General features: G+C 42.0%; 1 protein-coding gene across 5 annotated transcripts in view; it reads right to left on the reverse strand.

Annotated features, from left to right (window-relative positions):
- LOC134907689 (nuclear receptor ROR-beta-like) overlaps positions 1-19,955 on the reverse strand; it is a 92,882-nt gene that overhangs the window by 13,065 nt on the left and 59,862 nt on the right. The window contains exons 1-7 of one of the 5 annotated variants that reach the window (XM_063914815.1): positions 16,112-16,372; positions 14,276-14,361; positions 9,685-9,826; positions 7,805-8,173; positions 7,450-7,571; positions 2,563-2,695; positions 1,127-1,234 (exon numbers count right to left, since the gene is read on the reverse strand). In XM_063914815.1, the coding sequence (XP_063770885.1) occupies positions 1,127-1,234; positions 2,563-2,695; positions 7,450-7,571; positions 7,805-8,173; positions 9,685-9,826; positions 14,276-14,361; positions 16,112-16,133 (982 nt within the window). In that variant the 5' untranslated portion in view covers positions 16,134-16,372. Of the gene's footprint in view, positions 1-1,126; positions 1,235-2,562; positions 2,696-7,449; positions 7,572-7,804; positions 8,174-9,684; positions 9,827-14,275; positions 14,362-15,390; positions 15,680-15,719; positions 16,086-16,111; positions 16,373-19,955 lie in introns of those variants that run through there. The other 4 variants (XM_063914814.1, XM_063914813.1, XM_063914816.1 and 1 more) reach the window with 4 other exon arrangements.

A 19,955-nucleotide genomic window follows, 5' to 3' on the forward strand; every position in this document is an offset into this window, starting at 1 on the left:
CAGTGGTCGTCTCAATACAAATCTCAGCGGCTGTGACATTTGCATCTTTCGCATAGCCACTGCATACAGATGTGCCACTGCGGTGGCATTAGCGTACAGCTATGACTCAGGACCACAATCCTGTACCCCAAATTTCAGGAATATTTCATCAAAGTTTTTAAACTTTGTTTTTTACAAGTTCATAGGTAAAATGCAGAGATGGTCATATTTGCTTTCACCGTACTAAACCTGTCAGTTCCATTCTGCATCGCTAATGTGGGCTTCTGCACAGTTGTCTGTCGCAGAAGTATCCCCTGTATGTAGTTTACAGGTAGATGTGGTATAGAGGCACGGATCGTTACCGAGGCAAAGCAGGAAGCAGTATCATCGATATGAGAGTATCTCGGATGCCGGCGTGGGGGAGTGAAAACTCCTGCCTCCAGCAATCCCTGTCAGACCGCCAACAGGTCATTAGCCTAGTGCTGATGCGCTGTGTCTCATCCCTGGCTGGTTCCAGTCGGCATTGGCAAAATCTCACAAGCCTTGAAAGATCTCCTGTGCAGACCAGAGCCCTGCAGCTCCCACGGCCACAGACAGTGGCTGTGAATGGGGCAACAACACCTGCAGCTGCACCTGACTGGGGCGCGTGTAGCGCACATCGCCACAATAATACATGGGGCGTGTGTGTGTGGGGGGGGGGGAAGCAGTATTAGCATGCGCTGATACCACCACCCCTCATAAGTACTCATTATACATCAACCCCTTAGGGTGTCTATTTACTAAGCCTTGGATGGAGATAAAGTCGCTGGAGATAAAGTCCCAGCCAATCGGCTCCTAACTGCTATGCCACAGGCTGTGTTTGAAAAATGTCAGTTAGGAGCTGGTTGAGTGATACTTTATCTCCATCCACTTTATCTCCGTCCAAGTCTTAGGAAATAGACCTCTTAATTCCTTATCGCATTAGCATATAAAAAAAAAAGTGGGACAGAAAATGTTTATGAGTGATATTAGTCTGTTTATTATGCCAGGATTCTAAAAACTACATTTTAAATTAAATAAATACTGTAGCTAAAAATGAGGGAATATTTGTAAACTTGAAAGAATTTGTAAAACAAAATTATTAAATAAATAAATATTGATTTCTTACCTAGAGATCGAAACATTTGGTTTCCTCCAAACTTTCCTTCAAAAAGCACTGTACTGTTACTGGGGTTAAACACCCGAGTCATTCTAATAAGCAAGACTTCCAGACAACCTAATGCATAGAGATATACAAGCCGATGGAGGTAGAGAGGAGGGAGAAAATATTCCCAGCAACCCATGGGAAAGAAAAGATATAAATAAATGTAAAAGGGCATTGTTAAGTCAAAATGTTTTCCCATATTAAAATGTGAAATATTAATTATAAATCCAAATGATTAGGCTCCCACCCAGGTCAATAGAAGAGGGAAAACAAGGATATAATTTAAAAGATTATTTAAGTAGGGTGTTTTTGTATGTAGTGAAAAAGGGAGCAAATTCCGGTTTAGTTGGGTTAAGGTGTGTTTGATAGAAGGATGGAAATTTAAAAAAAAAAAAAAAAGAGAAAAAGATGGAAGCAGGTTAGATAGATAATTGACCGAAAACAATCTGAAAATAGAAGTATTAGAAATGAAGCACTTTATGATTGGGGGTAATATAGAAATAAATTGAATTCATTGATTTTCTGTTTGTTGCTTTATTGGTTTTAAAAAGGAAGGACTTGCCTTGCATGCTATGAAAATAAGCACTCAATACAGTGGACATTATTCCATAAGGGAAAAAGGTGTGGTTTGCTGGGTCAACAGCAACTAGGTCGACAGTCATTAGGTTGACAAGGAAAAGGTCGACATGAGGTGGGGGTTTTTGTGTTGTTTTCTTCGTAAAGTGACTGGGAACCTCAATTAGTGCACCGTGTTCACTCGCCATGCTTCGGGAAGGGTGCCTACCTCCGCTACCACTGCACTCGGCACAGGTTACTACTCCCAATCGTAGTCCATGTGGATCGTAACGTATGAAAGTACAAAACATGAAACAAAAATTTGAAAAATTCATGTTGACTTTTTCATGTTTCGACCTTTGCCATGTCGACCTAAAGACCATGTTGCCCTATTGCATGTCGACCAATAGTGGTCGACCTAGAGTATCGACCTAAGTGTCGTTGACCTAAAGAACAGATACCAGGGAAAGTATAACAATCATTGAACCTAAGCAATTTGTAATGTAACTTTTTGCATTGTATATTCCCCATATAAACTGCATCTCTCTGTAGTACGTATGTACGAAGAGGCACAGTGGTTAGTATTGCTGTCTCACATCATGCTCCCATGGGGCAGGGACTGATGGTAATGACTACACAGCACAGAAAATGCTTTGAGTCACATTGTGTGAAAAGTGCTATAAAAATAATAATTATGTTTCCACAGTTACTTTGCCATCTTTCCTTAGTTTTCTACGTACACAGTGTTTAGTTATCTATTCCCTTGCTAACTCCCTAAAATATCATTTCAGTCCTCCCAATCTCTATGTTACCCCCTTGCAGCTCTTCTGTCTTCACTTTCTTACCTGATTTAAGCAGCACTATCTGGTCATTTTGACAAAGTTCCATGAAACCATCCAGACGTTTTGCAAACTCCACCACGTATTGAATTGCATTCGATATATGGATGGCACATATCTGCCACATCACCTCACAGGGCTGATATGGGACGAAGAAGAGACATTCATTTAATAATGTGTGTCAATTTTATTTCACCCATTTCAGTAAAGTAAAGCTGGGTACACACGGTAGGATTTTGGCTATGTTAAGTAATCCTACACTATTTCCCTAGAAATTCCCTGAGCTCCTGAACAAACTAAATAGTCCATACACATGGTAAGATATAGCATAAGATTTAGCACAATAGATATAGCATAAGATATGACTTCTCACTATATTGTGATGATGCAAATCGGATACAATATTGTACATTAACATACAGACCGTACAACTATCTAGCTGAAATTGAGCTGCATGTTCACCCGACATAGAACATTGGATACGACCCGCGGGAGTGCATACAATATAGTGCATACACACGGTGCAAAATAGTGCCCTATATCGCACTCTAGCCAGAAATTGGGCTAATTCAGACCTGATCGCTGCTGTGCGTTTTCACACAGTGGGCTATCCGGTCTGAACTGCGCATGCACAGGCACCACAGTGCGCTGGCGCATGCCAGAGATGCGATCGGCATCTCTGCCCAGCGATAGCCTCTGCCTGATTGACAGGCAGAGGCGTACGCTGGGCGGGAGGGGGTGGGCCAGCAGCGCTTGGCCGCCGTTTTGGGGGCGTGGTCTGGGCAACGCAGGCGTGCCCTGACCATGCGGAGGGTGGGCCGCAGCAGCTGCGTGACGTCACACGCAGCCGCTGTGACCCAGAGAGCGACGGGTAGCTCCCTGCCAGCGCGCAGAATCTGCACTGGTAGGAAGCTACTCTTCAGGTTGAAAATCATCGGTGCCATGGAATGCTTTTGTACCTGTGCTGCGGCGGGAGGGCAAGACATGGGGGGCGGACTAGCCCTGTGCTGGGCGTCTACCCGCATGTCAGGGTGGCTGATCGTAGCCGTGCAAAATTTTGCACGGCTATGATCAGGTCTAAATTAGCCCCACTGTGCGATATAGTGCAAGAAATCGCACCGTTTGTACCCAGCCTAAAAGTGACATTAGTATGCGGTTACAAAAATGATTATCTAATTTGTAATACATGGCTCTATAAAATGACCCCTGCAACTAAGCCACAACATTTGACCACTGGACATTATTATGAAAGGACATGCAATTGTGCATGCCAAATATAGGACTTAATAAAACTATTGTGAACTGTATGGAGCCGAGCAGATATCTTCAGACATAAAAAAATGTGCAAAAAATTTGCAATATGCTTCTAATAACCTGCCGCAGCTCCTGTTCACTGAGTCATGGTTATGGATAAGGACTTTGAGTGGCTTTAGGCAATCAAATAGTAAAAAGTCAGGTAGTTCTATTTTAGGAATAGCAGGTGTCTTCTAAATGTTTCTTCGTCATTACCATTTGACCATTTCATCAGAAGGTAAAAAGAGTTTGTATTCAGTCTGACAATTATACCTCCCACCTTCACTTATGCTTGATTAATAATCTTATGCGCCCCCAATGGTAAGTTTTCTCTGTATCTGCATTATTTATATTTGATTTATTTGGTATTCAGAAATACTTATTGGGGAGCAGCATTTACATATCTTCAGATGTGATCATTTCAATAAGAGTGTGCACAGTGTTTTTTCTTGTAGGTCTTCTACATGCTGGATGAAGGTCTACACTGCAGTTTCCGGTGACTCAAAATAAATCCCATGCATCTCGCACTTGATTTGTAGAAACACAAAAGTCGCAAGAGGCCAGATTTAGACTGTACAGTGGATGACCATGCTCCTGGATGCATTTATGGGCCAGAAAAGCCACCACTTTCCTGGACTTGTGGGCAGGTGCATTGTCATGATGGAGAAGGGCACCACGAGCAAAAGTTTTTGAATGGTGCCTGGAAATGGCTTCTAGCTCTTGCAACAGCCATTTGTTGGTGTACCAGTCCCCAGTGGTAGTACGCTGCTGCATGAATGGTACGGTAGCTACATGACCAGTCTCAGCCACCATCTGCTTGGCCATGATGTATTCAGTTTGTAACTTCTGTGGCAGCGCTCCTCCAAATGGGTCCACTGTGCTGACTACTGTTTGGTCCAGGGTCAAAACTGTAGATCCAGGATTCATTGCCACTGATGGTCTCCCATCACACCTGGCCACCATGTTGCAGAACCAAGTTACCTAGTCAGCTGATAGGGCACTCAAACACAGTGGTTTGGGATGGTGCTTCCACCCCAAAAGCAACTTGCAGTTGGTCATAACTCTCCTGCTGTCCAAGACCACTCTTTTAGTTGTAGATGATCATGGCTCTCCAGTTGCCTCTGTTGAGCTCCATAATGAGTTTGTGAAGGGAGCGAGCATGTTAACTTCTTCGGTGTGCAGCTCTGCTGATATACAGTTATTTGTCTTGACATTTCACAAGAACTTTAGTCAGAGATTACAGTTCCCCACCAGACACAGTCAGAATGTGTCTATTCTACCTGATTGCAATTAAGTCATGGTCTTGGTGTGTGTCTATCGTTATTACTGGTCACCTGCTTGGTGCACTTCTGTCTGGTCACCAACAATGCATCATTGGCCAGGTGTGTCTACATCTGTCCTAACGTGGACCCACCTGTCCGATGACTCTCCCACTGGTGACTAGATAGAGGTGGAGCAGAATCTGAAGACTATGGAGTCCGCGAAGGAGGAATGTGGGCAAAGTTAAGTGGAAGAGAATGAGGCTGAGGGGACAGGAGAAAAGGCTGAGGGAACAGAAGAAAAAAAAAAAGGCTGAGATGACTGTAGTAAAAAAAAAAAAAAAAAAAAAAAAAAGAGTCTGAGGGTACAGGAGAAAAAAGGCTGAGGAAGCAGGAGAGCAAGAGGCTGAGAGAGTAGGAGAGAAAGAGGCTGAGGGGGTAGGAGAGCAAGAGGCTGAGGGGGTAGGAGAGCAAGAGGCTGAGGGAGTAGGAGAGAAAAAGAGGCTGAGGGGGTAGGAGAGCAAGAGGCTGAGGGGGTAGGAGAGCAAGAGGCTGAGGGGGTAGGAGAGCAAGAGGCTGAGGGGGTAGGAGAGAAAGAGGCTGAGGGAGTAGGAGAGAAAGAGGCTGAGGGAGTAGGAGAGCAAGAGGCTGAGGGAGTAGGAGAGCAAGAGGCTGAGGGGGTAGGAGAGAAAGAGGCTGAGGGGGTAGGAGAGAAAGAGGATAGGACAGAGAGGGGCAGATACAGGGAAAGGGGGACACATGATCAAACAAAAATAGAATATAATAGAAATCGAACAAATTGCAGAAAAATATTATTACATAACACAAATTCTTAAGCAAAAGTTTAGTAGGTATACAAAGTTTAACCTCCTATGGAATACTTTTATTGCATGCATATCTGTTTGGAAGCTACAAAACTACATAGCTAGATTGCACTGAACAATTTGATGTGTGACATTTGTGTATCTGTGTGTGAATGAGTCTGAATCTATATACTATGTGGTATGATGCAGCGGCCACAGCCTTTTCTCACCCCAAATTCCGATGTGCTTCATCTGGAACTTATACTTGTTTAAAACAAATTCCTGTGAGGTTAAATTTGCAGCCCTGTAGTACACCGAGTGATGTTTTACTGCATATGCAATGTGAATAAGATGCTAAATGTAAAGAAAAAGACTATACTACAGCTCTGGAAGCAGCTCAGTCGCACCTGGCATACTGACGTTAGGTGTATGAGGAAACATCTGTAAATGCGGATATCGCCTGTATGCTTAGCACATGGCTATACAACTACATCAACCCTATCCATATGTTTGATTTCATAGCTGTCATTATTATCAGTGCGTACTGGCACCAGCCCTATACTAGGTACTGAGGGATTTCTGCATATGCACAGTTTGTGTAGCATGTAATTCTACATTGGTATGACCCTGAATCAGCCGCAAATGAGCACACTCCGTTTCAGAACAGAGCTATATTCAAATGTTCAAGATCCCTGTCCACAAAACAGACTTGCGTGCAACTATGCATAAGCAAATGTGGGGACTGGACAAAATACTTAGAACTGGACTGGAAGTATGTTGATCTTCATAGTATATTTGCCACCCTCTGGCAATCCAACCTGTTAGGAGCAAATACAGATACAGCTTCTCATGCCCCTTCTGCCCCAATGCTTCTCTACCACATGCCTATCATGATCCTGCTCATCATGTCATTAACATTTACAAAGTAGATGAGCATAACAAAGCATACCCTCCCGATGCATAACCTAGTCCAGAGGCCGCTCCTCCATCCCCCTGCCTCATGCCTTGAACATCTCAGCTTTGCTTACATACTGCCATCAGGCTACCTCCCGCTTGCTTGCCCATCATGTCATCTGTCTGTCGCCCCTTCCCACTAGATTGTTAGCTCTTCAGAGCAGGGCCCTCTTTCCTCTTGTTATCCAAGCTCTCTTCTCAACACATTTCACTCGCAGCTCTCTCCTACTCAGCGACCATCTTTACCCGCTTTTTCTCCTGCTGGTAAAGGCTCATCTCCATCTATGGCCACCAGCCCCTAGTAGTACGCTGATCACTCCCTCACTACTTACATCTTAGCTGTACTATGTCTTGAGAATTGTGGTGCTCCTCGTTACCTGCACTCTATTTCTGTTATTTATTTACTGTAATGCTAAGTTTTATCTCCCTGTACTGTCCTTTGTACGGCGCTGCAAAACACTTGTGGTGCCTTATAAATAAAATGTAATAATAATAATAATAATAATAATAATAATAATAATATGCATGTTGTATAATGGTATACATATATGCAGTTATAGGTATAGGAAGTGTTGTTATATTACCTTGCTTTGAAGTCTGCGGACATCCTCCTGTGAATGAACACTCCAGGTCATCCTGCTAAGCTCTTCACTTGTGTACTGGCAAGTGTCTAAATGGGATCGGATTATGTTCTGTGACGCACAATCTATAAGAAATGTGCAAAAATGGTCACTTGTATTTTTCACAAATCACTGAGGTATGCTGCTCATAATATTCATATTAAATCTCTTGTTCATTGTCTTTTCAATCCTGCTAACCAAACAATTGTATAGTTCACAACTGAATTGTATTGATTGTCAATAGATGTATTGTTCTAAAGGTATTGGCCTTTTATATAGCTTTATTTATTATCTATGACTACTCCATGCAGGCACCTACCTATTTCTGTAGCATTAATGTCCATCACAGTTTGGTCATCTCCTGGACCCCTAGAGCAATGTCCACTCAGTTGTTCTGGCGTAGAGCCTTGGCTAGGGTCTGGAGAGGGCTGTGTAGAAAGTGGCAGCTCCAAGCTGTAGTAAGAACTACCCTCATCAGGGGTTAAGGGGAAATCGAAGAGCAGACCATCTGGCAAGCCACTTAGGTCTTCTAGGTCAGATAGGCCACTGCTTACACTAGTGGGATAACCCAAAGGAACTATGTCTGGTCCTTCTCTGCCTAGAACCTGCTCCTGGCTTTGTTGGTGCTTCTGAACCTCAGCATACAAGCTATCCCTCTGCTTTTTTGACATTCGACCAAACTTCACAGCTGAGAATAGAATAAAAGAGATTTTAAATTATGTACATAGATATGCTGTATGCATTAAGTCACATACATTATAGTTATCCAATTGTTTTCTTTATGCAGAAAGAACAAAAAACACATTTGTGTAACGTTGATATGACAACGTTGCGTTAAACATTTACATTTAGATTGTTGTAAGCACTGCTTAATATCACAAACATTCATTTATCATAACTAATGGGTATATGTCTGACCAAGGCAAGATACACCTTGTGTACATGCCTTAATTGTCTCTCACTTATTTGCACTCTTAAGACTAGAGTTGTGCTCACACCCCATGTTTTGAATTTGCTTCTAAATCATTATCATCATCGTTTTTTGTTTTGGATCTCAGATATTGAAAAAAACAGCTAAAATCATGTAACTTGGATGCTAGCATGGAGTATTGCAGCATGAACTACAGCCCACATCCTCTCCATATATTCACCTGAAATCACGATGGAGGGACTTACATCCACAATATGCAAAATCTGTTTTTGAGATCTGAACTTGGTGGGAAGACCTAAGCCAGGACTCTGTTCTGCTCAGAACCCCAAAGTGATCTGAGCCGGAACTTGAATCGAATTGAAAGTTTGCTCAGTCAAAAAAACACTACAGTTGATTTTCCTGTATTCCAAACCCAATAAAAAAGTTTTTCGTATGTATCCCCAGTTATTCTATTAATATGGGTGCATGAAAAAATCCTAGAAAGAAATGGACTACTCTAAAATCCCAGGTTGCTCAAAATGGCATTTCTGACTGGAGCTGCCTGGCCATGTGCTTACAGGGTCAGGCTGGTAGAACGGGATACGGTTGTTCAGTCGACATTGGCATTAGGTCGACATGCACTAGGTTAACATGGGCATTGGGTTGACATGTACTAGGTCGACAGGTCAAAAGGTCGACATGAGTTTTTCCCATTTTTTTAACAATTTTTTGGACTTTTTCATACTTTACAATCTACGTGGACTACAATTGGGAACGGTTACCTGTGCCGAGAGCAGCGATTCGCTCGCCATGTGAGGGGACACGGTGCACTAATGGGGGTTCCCCATCACTTCCTGAAGAAAACGACACCAAAAAAAGTCCAAAAACTCATGTCGACCTTTTCACCTGTCAACCTAGTGCATGTCGATCTAATGCCCATGTCGACCTTCAGTGGTTGACCTAATGACTGTCGACCTAAGTTGAGTCGACCCAACGACCCATACCCTTTTAATTACAGTTCTCAGTGAACATATTTGAGCTTACTCATAGGATACCATGAAATACATAAAAACTATACACATGGTAAAATGAAGGCAAAGCAGATACAGCCATGAATAACACAAACAAGTAACTCCTAGTACTTTTGTAGCATGCCACCTCTCAGGAATAATAACCAGAACAGCAACCATTTTGCTTTACCACATCTCAGCAGTCACTGTCAAAGTCTGAGGTACATACTGTATCATATCTGCGGAACTGTAGTCTATTTTGCTCTATATCCTACTCACCATCTCGGGACATACCAAGTTCCAGGCACTTCTGAAGCCGGCAGTGCTGGCAACGGTTGCGGTTAGTACGATCTATTAGACAGTTACGCTGTCGAGAGCATGAATAGCTGGCATTATTCTGCTGGCTCCTTCGGAAGAAACCCTAGGAAGAGAGTCAACCGGTAATACGATGTATTTAGATATAAAATACAGCCCCAAAGGGATGCCAGGGTCATTAAAGAAATTAAATTTGGAATGCTGTTTTAAGACTCTACAACAGAGAGACAACTTACATTTTAATCTAGAAGGATCAAGTTTGTAGATTGGAAATAAACACTATAATAGTTTGTCTCATTGCGTTTAAACAGTCATTAAGATTACAAGAGTAACTCAAAGAGCTGTGAAGCTATTTTTCAGGAATTCATCTCTGAGTATCCTGTCACAATACTGGTATAGAGAATATTAGTAACTGATGTACAATAACGGACAGATCTCATTTCAAACACTTGCATTACTGTGAACAACTAAGGAGTGTTTAAATTTATTTGTAGCAGATGTTCAAATTAACTCCCGGTACTCAAGCTGGTAGACATTAGCTGGGTTAGCACACAACTGGTTGTAGATATGTTTGAGGAACAGGTTCCGTTAGCAGGAACTAAGCAAACAGAATAAAGGATTCAGTCATGAAATGCCAATCTACATGGCTAAGCAAGGAAACAAGGTCCAAGATACATTCTTCTTGGACCTTGGCAGTTTCTTTGGTGAAAAGATATTCCTGCAACCTGAACAAAATTATTATATCATAAAGAGCTTGTATAGGTCATGGGAGTCCATTAGTTTCCAATATTTTCCCCCAATATTGTGGTCATTAACAGAGGAGCGGCTGCAGGTCAGTTAAAATTTCAAATAGGGGAGTCACACCAAACGTCACCAACTACAATTTCAAACTGGCTCGTTGGCAGTTGATGTGGCTCCCCTATTTAAATTTTGAACGGAGCTGCAGCCCCACCTCTGGAGCCGCCCCCTAGTCAGCAATCTTTATAATACAGGAGTCCCAATTTAAATAAAAAAAATAGCTATTTTTAATATGATTGTTTTAGCTTTACTGGGTTATTGTGTGCTTTGGGGGGTTATTCATTGTTGTTAGCAAACCAAAAAAAGCAAACTAATGTGCATAACCATATGCACTGCAGGTGGGACAGATGTAACATGTGCAGAGAAAGCTAGATTTGAGTGGGGCGTGTTCAAATCTAAATTGCAGTGTAAAAATAAAGAAGCCAGCATTTACCATGCTCAGAAACAATATAACGCACCCAAATCTAAATCTCTCAAAGGTTGACTATATATCAGGTGCACATCGCCAAGTGTGTACCCAGCCTAAAGGCCCATACACATGGTGAGATTCGGGCTATACCCGCTTCTCACTATGCGACAGGGGCTAGGTCGGCATCGCAAGCACATAATGAGTTGTGTTTGCGATACTGACTGTGTGCGATTTTGGCTAAGTGTCAATTTTGACTCTCTCTTCTATAGAGATAGTCAAATTGACTTGCCTGCACAGTCTATCTAGGCTTGCGATGCCGACCGCGCATCGGAATCGAATTGGGATCGCAAGGTGACTTTCACCTTGCGATCTGCACTAACTTTTCTTACGATTTTGAGAAAATATCTCACCGCGTGTACACACCATAAGAATAGGCATGTAAAAGCCACTGCTTCCAAACGTGTTTAAGCCCAAAATTCTAAAAAGTAGTTTTTAATAGCAAAACAATCCATGTTTCACTATTAAAAGCACTATCCTTTTAGATTTCAGTTTTAAGTAAGTTCTACACCTTTAAGTTCATCCTTTTGCCTTAGAAAATAAAGCCCTGTCACACAACCTGCCAAACACATACCTCCCAACTTTACAAATAAAAAATAAATGGATCTCCAAATTAAATAAAATGGTGAGCACATCCTAGGATGTACTTGTTGTCCAAATTTCTCTTCACTATGAGCCTTAGAACTCGCTCCAGATGGGTCTAGGTAAACATACTTTAATTTTAACAGCCCAGAATAATAGCCACCCCTGAGTGGTTTAGTCTGACAAATACCTAGCATATCATCCATATAAAGCATTAATAATGAACACACCCTTAAACCCAGGGCAGTCCAGACATCTTTGTGGCCCCAAGCAAATGGAAGGGGGGGGGTCTTGGCCCCGGTATTCCCAACGGAGTGGGCATCTGTACATACTGCAATGCCCACTGAGGGCCTGGCTATGCCTCTTTGGTAGCCCTCTGACAGGTCCAGGCCCCAGTGCTTTATACTCCCCCTTCCATCCCCTCACAGGGGTTGGTATTGAAATACCGGTAGTCAGGATCCCGACAGTCAGAATCTCGACAGCAGAATCCCAACGCTCGGATAGAGGGGAGTATTTATTTGAACCCTATCCTTACCACTACAGCCTAACTCTTCCCCTAGTGCCCAACACTCAGATGGGGCATCATTCAGCATTGTGAGTGTCAGGATTCCACCGTCAGGATTATTACTGGTGTCAGGATCCCCATCACTAGGATCCTGACTACATTCTCCCTGTTTCCTGCATAAAGCAGTTTTCCTTCTGGTGCTGCCATTTACTACTACCATGAATGAAGGTTTTGCAGTAGTTCTTGAAGCCTGCATCTCTCTTACTTCCAGGGATCTCTGATTTATGCAACCAACGTACAGAAGAAGAAGATGTAAACAAAACAAGCACATCTTTGTGCAAATGTGTAGCCTGAGTAATCTCAAGAGATGTTCAACCTTAAAACAATCCCATCTGTGCCAGATGTAAGCAAGTTGTCATGATAGTGTAGAGACTTCGGTGTTAATGTATAACCCATTTTCCCTACCTATACACAGCATTACATGTAATAAAGTGTCATTTGCACAAGAGAAAATAGTGGCTTGTCAGCTATTAATAACTGCCAAATTCAGATTTTCCATATAAAATATAACTAAATATAAATCCAAAACACAAATAAAATTATATTAGAAAACATTCAATGAAAATTCATTGCATTGCATGAAAAAATTCTGATTAAGTTCATATAAATCACATCTGTTATTTTCACCTTTAAAAATTAAATAGGATTCTTCTTCTTAGTAGTTGTTCAAATGGAAATGTCAATGAAATGATGCTAACAGATGGCTGTGACTAACTTGACAACAAAGCTAATGATTTAAGTGCTACCATCTAGATCAGGCATTCCCAACCTCGGTCCTCAATACATACTAACAGTCCAGGTTTTAGTGATATCTATGCTTGAGCACAGGTGACAATTAGTATTTTGATTTATTCATCTATGCTGAAGCCTGGATATCACTAAAACCTGCACTGTTAGTGCCTAATCTAGAGGTATCAATATGCAACCAGCCAATCAGAAGAGTTTAGCTGGTGCTGCAGATTGTCATAACCATCACTGCGTATCCCTACACTAGACCTCCATTCACGCCAACTTGAGATACAAATATGTAAACACGTCCTAACTGTACTTAGGCCTACCCTTGCTTGGCCATTGTCTCTCCCGTTCTGCCCCTTTAGGTCTAAGGAGTATGTGTAAAATGCATACAAATTCTGGATACAGATCGATGCAATTATTTTTGAGCCTATGCCAAAGCACACAATTCTATCCAAACTCTGCAAACGCTATTTGTGATTCTCCAATAGAAGCAATTAACATCTCTATTGGTGAAAATGACGTGGTAGTATTGTGGCATTATTACTACTTTTGTTATTGCTTTGTAATGTGCACTAGCTCTCCACAGTGCCGGGCTTTGTGGAAAACGTCATATATTAAAAAAAACAAACAAACATACAAAGTACAGAATAAATGCAGAAATTAAAACAAAAGCTAGGAGGGCTGTGGTACCGCCTTTATTAGGAAAGGGGAGACTTCCTATTGGTAGTACAGACATGCTGTGACCATGTAGCAACAGACCTGATGTCATTTGTAGGACTAAAAATTCTAGGCTTTCCCAAATACAATGATCTCTTAACTGCCAAAACAAATTCTTCTAATAACAACGATCACAAGCAATTGAAGCAAAGCCCATGCTTTTATAACACAAAGTGCAACAAAATACACTACTAAACGTGCTCCAGGCTATTTCTCAGACACTGCCACACTAGAGTCATTATGCCTCAACATCTGTATGAGTGACATATCTCAACACCCCATGTTTCACCATGCTTGTCTACCTTTTATCTAATTTCTACCCCTGATATGCATCCTGACCCTGCTAAAATCAGGAATCACCTGTTTTGTACCACATTTTAGTATGGCAGAAATATGCAGAAGCCGGGGGAAAGGACAGTGGAGCACAGGCCAAAGGGGAGTAATGGAAATTGTAAATAAAATTAAAATGGCAACACTCTCTACCCAAACCCTTTGATCATACTGTACAGTATGTTATTTGCACCTAGACATGCGACTGACAAATAACAAAAAATATATACATTCATTTACAGCCACAGAACCAATATAACTGAAAGAACCATCACAACACTTTAATCTAATGGTTAGAAAGTCATACTGGTCTATAGACAAAGCAATGTTGTTAGTTATAGGTGTACAAATAGATGACATACCTTACAACCTTCACAGGTAATTACACCATAGTGTATTCCAGATGACTTGTCTCCACATATTTTACAAGGGATAACTTCTATCTGTGCTGTAGAGCAAAACAGAGGGTTCATTTTTAGAATACATATAGCACTGCACAAGAATATATATTATAACAGCTTAACTTATACATCTATATAAAAAACCTGCACAGTCTACAGTACATGACATGAGATTATTTGCCTGCAATAGATCTGGAAAAAAATAAAAATAAAGATTAATTCCAAGCTAGAACTACAGTATAGGGACAAAAACGCCAATGAGATAAATGGGTTGTTATGCCCACTAGTATACAGATGTAGCCATGCTCATCTTTGCTGTGGTGTTTGGTACATGGCATGCCAGGCTGCGACTATTCGCAGCCGGCAGTCGCTCCATTAATTCCTAATTATTATTTTTTCTGTAAGCCCAACAGTGTATGTTTTCCAAGTCTCCTCCAAAATCACAAATCAAATAATTAGTTTCACCTGTTTTAGTCAAAATGAAAAGCAGAAATGAGAAACACTGTAGTAGAACATGTATGTCAGCTTGTCCCTAACACGGATGTGACAAAGACCATTGAAAATGAACTAAATAACGACTTTTTGAACAAAGATCATTAGAGGACCAAATAATACCCGCAATAAGAATATGCATTCAAATAAACCTGATGACGTAACGGCTGGAAACCTGTGAATTGAAATATGGACCATTTTCCTTGGCTTGCAAACTAGTTTCAATTAAGAGATAGTAAACTGGAGACAAGTGGAGGTATATATAGAACTTAAACAATAAGAATTTGTGTGACTATAAATGGGTGACGCTGGATGTAACCGTGCTAAACAGTGTAACCAAATCAAGGTCACTATGTTCTGAACCGTGAGCAAATTTGTGAAGTGCTTAAACCAGGATGTGCTGTAAGACCCTATTTCTGATCTACTCATAAGGTACAACAACAGGAGTCGTTTTCACAGTTTAGTAAGGCAGGTCTGCAACATAGCTCCAGATTCTAAAAATAACATTAAAAGGACAAGTGTTATACAATGCATAACACGATGAGTGAAGAGACCCAGATTGACTTCATATGACAAATGTTCACCTGCAAAACAGCAGCGGGTTACAACTTCCAAGGATGCTACAGTCATTTTTTGTGTGCTTGATTACAGCTGTTACACTGTAATGTACATTTATGAGCTAGGACATACCCCTCCCAAATCTAAATATCGCTGCATATTTTAAATCTGCCCCATCTGCAGTGCAGCATAGTTTTGCCCAGATGTAAGATTACTCCTGTTGTATTGCTTTGCTCCCAATTCAGTCCCATAGTGAGGTACCCATTTGGGTCAGGTGTGTCCTAGCTCAAAATTGCAGTGCAAAAATAAAGCTGTCCACCATTTATCAGCTACATGCGCAAGCAGCCATATTTACCCTGTAAAAATGTTCTCTCAACAGCATAGCAAGCGTGTTGATTTTATTTTTTTTCAGAGTGCTATCTATCTATCTATAATTCTAACTAATTGTGAGTCTCTGGTAATTGTATTGTCGGGGATCCTCCCCCCGATGCCGGCATGTATCGCTGATTATGCTTCAGGTGCCTCTCCGATCCCATGTGTTATAGCGCGATCGCGGGTCCGTTTTCACCTGATGAAAACGGCCTGTAATAGGATACTGCAATAATGACTATCGTCATTAATCGCAATATCCTGCTGTTTTCACCAGGCGAAAACGGATCGTAGATAATAGGATACCCCCCTCTAAGTGCAGTTTCTCTTCATAGAGTTTGTCTACATTTAAGAATGGAGCACCGGATCATGTTACACCTTTTACACTGAGTGCCACCATATCTTGGATCCAGCGACGGACTGGGGCTCTAAATCGGCCCGGGCATACGGGGGCGCACCGCCACAATGTACGGGGGCGTGCCGCGAGTCATGGGGGTGTGGACTCGTGACACGCCCCTGTTACCATGGCGACACTCGCTGGGGGCGCGCCACGAGTTCCATGGAGACCGGTGGGGGCGGCTGAAGCACAGAGCCGGAGGCTGCGCGCGGCCTTCCCGGCTCTCTGAGGGACTGGATTGGCCCACCTGCCCATCAGCCCTTCTGGCATGTGCCATTCTGGCTCTGGCAGTTGGGCAAAACCATGTGCACTGCAGGGGATACAACATGCAGAGAGAGTTAGATTTGGGTGGGGTGTGTTCAATCTGAAATCTGAATTGCAGTGTAAGAATAAAGCAGCCAGTATTTACCCTGCACAGAAACAATATAACCCACCTAAATCTAACTATCTGCAAATTTTATATCTGCCCCCCCTGCAGGGCACATGGTTTTGCCCAACTGCTAACAAATTTGCCGCTGCGATCAACTCTGAATTACCCCTATGATTCACATCTTTTAGTCCCAGCCCCTTCACACCATCGGTGCAATTGCAGCGATTTCTTCCCCATCCTGTCCACTTCGCTAGCGAGTGAGCGGGATTGCCGGAGATCCATCTACCCTTACTGGGGTTGTGGGGTACTACCCGTAAAATCGGGAGTCTCCTGCAGCTTCTGGGACGGTAGGCATCTATGGATTAACTATAAATTTATCATGGAATTTTCCCTTAATTAAACCAATGTTATATCATACAATACGTACAACCACAAGTTGTATTGCTTCTGATAGTGTTAGACAATTTTCTAAATAGCAACTACCTTGTTTGGTTCATGAGATTTTTTTTTGTTTACAGAACAGTAGATACAAAGCCCTAAAACTGGTAATGGTTATGGATTAGGTCGACAGTAAATAACTTGACACTGACATGGTCTACACAGGAAAAAGGTTGACACATGAAAATGGTCAATGTGGGACAGAGACACATAAAAAGGTCGACATGACTTTTTATTTTATTTTTGTTGTCATTTTCTGCGTAACATGACTAGGAACCCCAATTACTGCACCGAATCACCTTGCATGGTTCACTTCGCTCGCCATGCTGCTATTCACAATCATAGTTCACGTGGTTGGTAAAATAGGAAAAAGTTAAATTTTTTAAAGTCATGTCGACCTTCTCATGTGTCAACCTGCCCCGTGTCAACCATTTTAATGTGCCGACCTTGTCAATAGTGGTCAACCTAATCCATGTCGCCCTACCATCAGGATACATAGATATAATGGTGTGTTTTTCTCCTTTTTGATTGGATTTAAACTAGAATCAACTGAATGTCTGAAATTGTGTGCAAACAAATGGCACCAGGCAGCTATACAAAATGACTTAATAAACACATTATTCTGTATCTATCATATAGTGTTATGCAGGAGTGTAAGCAGAACTTTGTGGGCCTCATAGCAACATACTGAGGGATCCCCGTCCCAATGCTTCTTGAAAGAAACCTTCTTGCAGCAGTTACTAATTTTATGCACCATAATCATTTTCTGAACCATAGTAGTGCCCTGGTTAATATTATGCCTCATCACAGTGCCTTTGTTTACTGTCATTTATGAAGCATCATAGTTCCCTAGTTTACATGATATCACATTGTAGGGCTACTAGTACACATTATGCCACACAGCATCCTTCATTTATATAATGACATACACATTATCCAGTAAAGTGCCCCCAGTTCATACTGTGCCACGTTAGAGTGCCCTCCAGTTCAGATTATACCATGTTACAGTGCCCCAGTTATAACACACTATAGTGCCTCCATTTTACATTGTGCCCCATTACAGTGGGATGTGGTATGTTAGGTAGATTAGACTTAGGTCGACAGTGTCTAGGTCGACCACTATTGGTTGACAGTAAGTAGGTAAACATGGTTTCTAGGTCGACAGGGACTCTACCCCCTGCACTCGGCACAGGTTACCGTTCCCAATGTAGTTCACGTGGATCGTAAAGTATGAAAAAGTTCAAAACTCATGTCGACATTTTATCATGTTGACCTAGAACACGTCGACCTAGAGTCCCTGTCGACCTAGAAACCATGTCTACCTACTTCCTTTCGACCAATAGTGGTCGACCTACTTACTGTAGACCTAATGACCGGATCCTATTACAGTGCCCCGGTTCTTATTTTGTAACATTCTTGTGGCTTCCAGTTCAAATTAGAGATGTGTGGGCTTGGTTCTCGAACTTCCGGGATCCGAGGGAATCTGAGCCCCGGCTTGGGTTTTCTCACCAGGCTCGGATTCCAAAACGCGGCAAAACGTCACCTTCCCGGCGTCGGATCTCATGTGTTTTGGATTTGATACAAGTCCCTCCTGCAGGGATTCAGGCAGCTTTTCACACAGGACTCTTGACAGAGAGCACATACACTAGACTTCCGGGGCATTATAGCAATAATTATTATTAGGACCTTCACTAGTTTGCAGACAGCCCAGAGATTGTCCTAAGGGCAAAAACATTTTTATGCCATTATTTAACCCTTTATTGGTGCACAGTCAGTCACAGTTGTGCTGCAACTGCCTGCAGTGCAAACCAGAGCTCCTAATACAGGGGCAGAATTAACCTTCGGTGCACACTGGTGTTCTCTTTTTTGGCACTGCCCGCAGTGCTGCCCAGAGCTCTTAACATATGGCAGCATTAACCCTTTACTTGTTCACAGTGATGCTGTAACTGCTTACATTGCAGCCCATCATTAACCCCTGGTGCACACTGCTGTGTATTTTTTTGTCAATGCCTGCAGTGCAGCATGAACTCTTTATTGGTGTATACTGGTGCATGTCACAAATACTATAATGAGTGAAGCGATTTGCAGCACTGTGTAAAATGTATTATATATATACATTGTGTTTTCAGAGCCAGGCGTGCCACTGCATTAATTATGTAAGCGCTGGGCATCACAGTGTGAAGTTGTTGTCAATTGTCATAAAACAGAAAAAAGTTTTTAGGTTTTTTTTTTAAACTTGTGTGTGTGTTCAGGGCCAGGCAGTGCCACTGTATTAATAATCCAACTGCTCGTATTCCCTTGGATCCCTGAAGTTCGGGTGGGCTCAGTATACGGAAAACTGAGCCCACTCATCTCTAGATATTAGTAATTCAGCATCTACTAAAACCGGTGCTCAATGGCATAGACTAGAGGGTTTAAGAAAGGGCACCTGAAATCAAAACAATACTTTACAATGCTAAAGATAAAAACCATCATGTCTAATACAGGGAAAATTTACTACCGAAAAACATAAAACTGCCAACATACCATTCACAATACGCAGTGGCAAGGAAAGGCTCAGACCTTGTCCTTTGTTTGCGATTGGTGGTTCTGCAACTATTGGTGAGGCAAATTCTTCTGCCTCTCACTCAGACTATACAAGAGGTGTTACAAAAAATTCAAATTGGAAAAGAAGTGCTGAAAAAAAACCAAAACACTAAAAAGGTAGTAGAACAAACGGAGTTCAAAAACAGCAGAAACCCTGAGGAGAGAGTGTTCACAGGTGCTATGTGTGAGCCTGACCTTTCTGATACTGTACTCATAGAGAAGCCGCCTTCCACCATTTCTGCACTCTCTGCAAATGAGCAGCAAAAGTCACCATGACAGAGATTGAGGATGCTACCATGAAAGTCCAACAGAATAAGAGTGATATTTGTGTAGCTAACACCGACGTTAATGAGAATTTTGATGATGAGGATGTTGTTTGTGTAAGCCAGGCACCAGTGAAACAGTTCTTGCCTGTGATATGAGGCCTTGTC

Source organism: Pseudophryne corroboree, chromosome 1, assembly GCF_028390025.1.
Source record: "Pseudophryne corroboree isolate aPseCor3 chromosome 1, aPseCor3.hap2, whole genome shotgun sequence".
In the NCBI taxonomy this organism is placed as follows: domain Eukaryota; kingdom Metazoa; phylum Chordata; class Amphibia; order Anura; family Myobatrachidae; genus Pseudophryne; species Pseudophryne corroboree.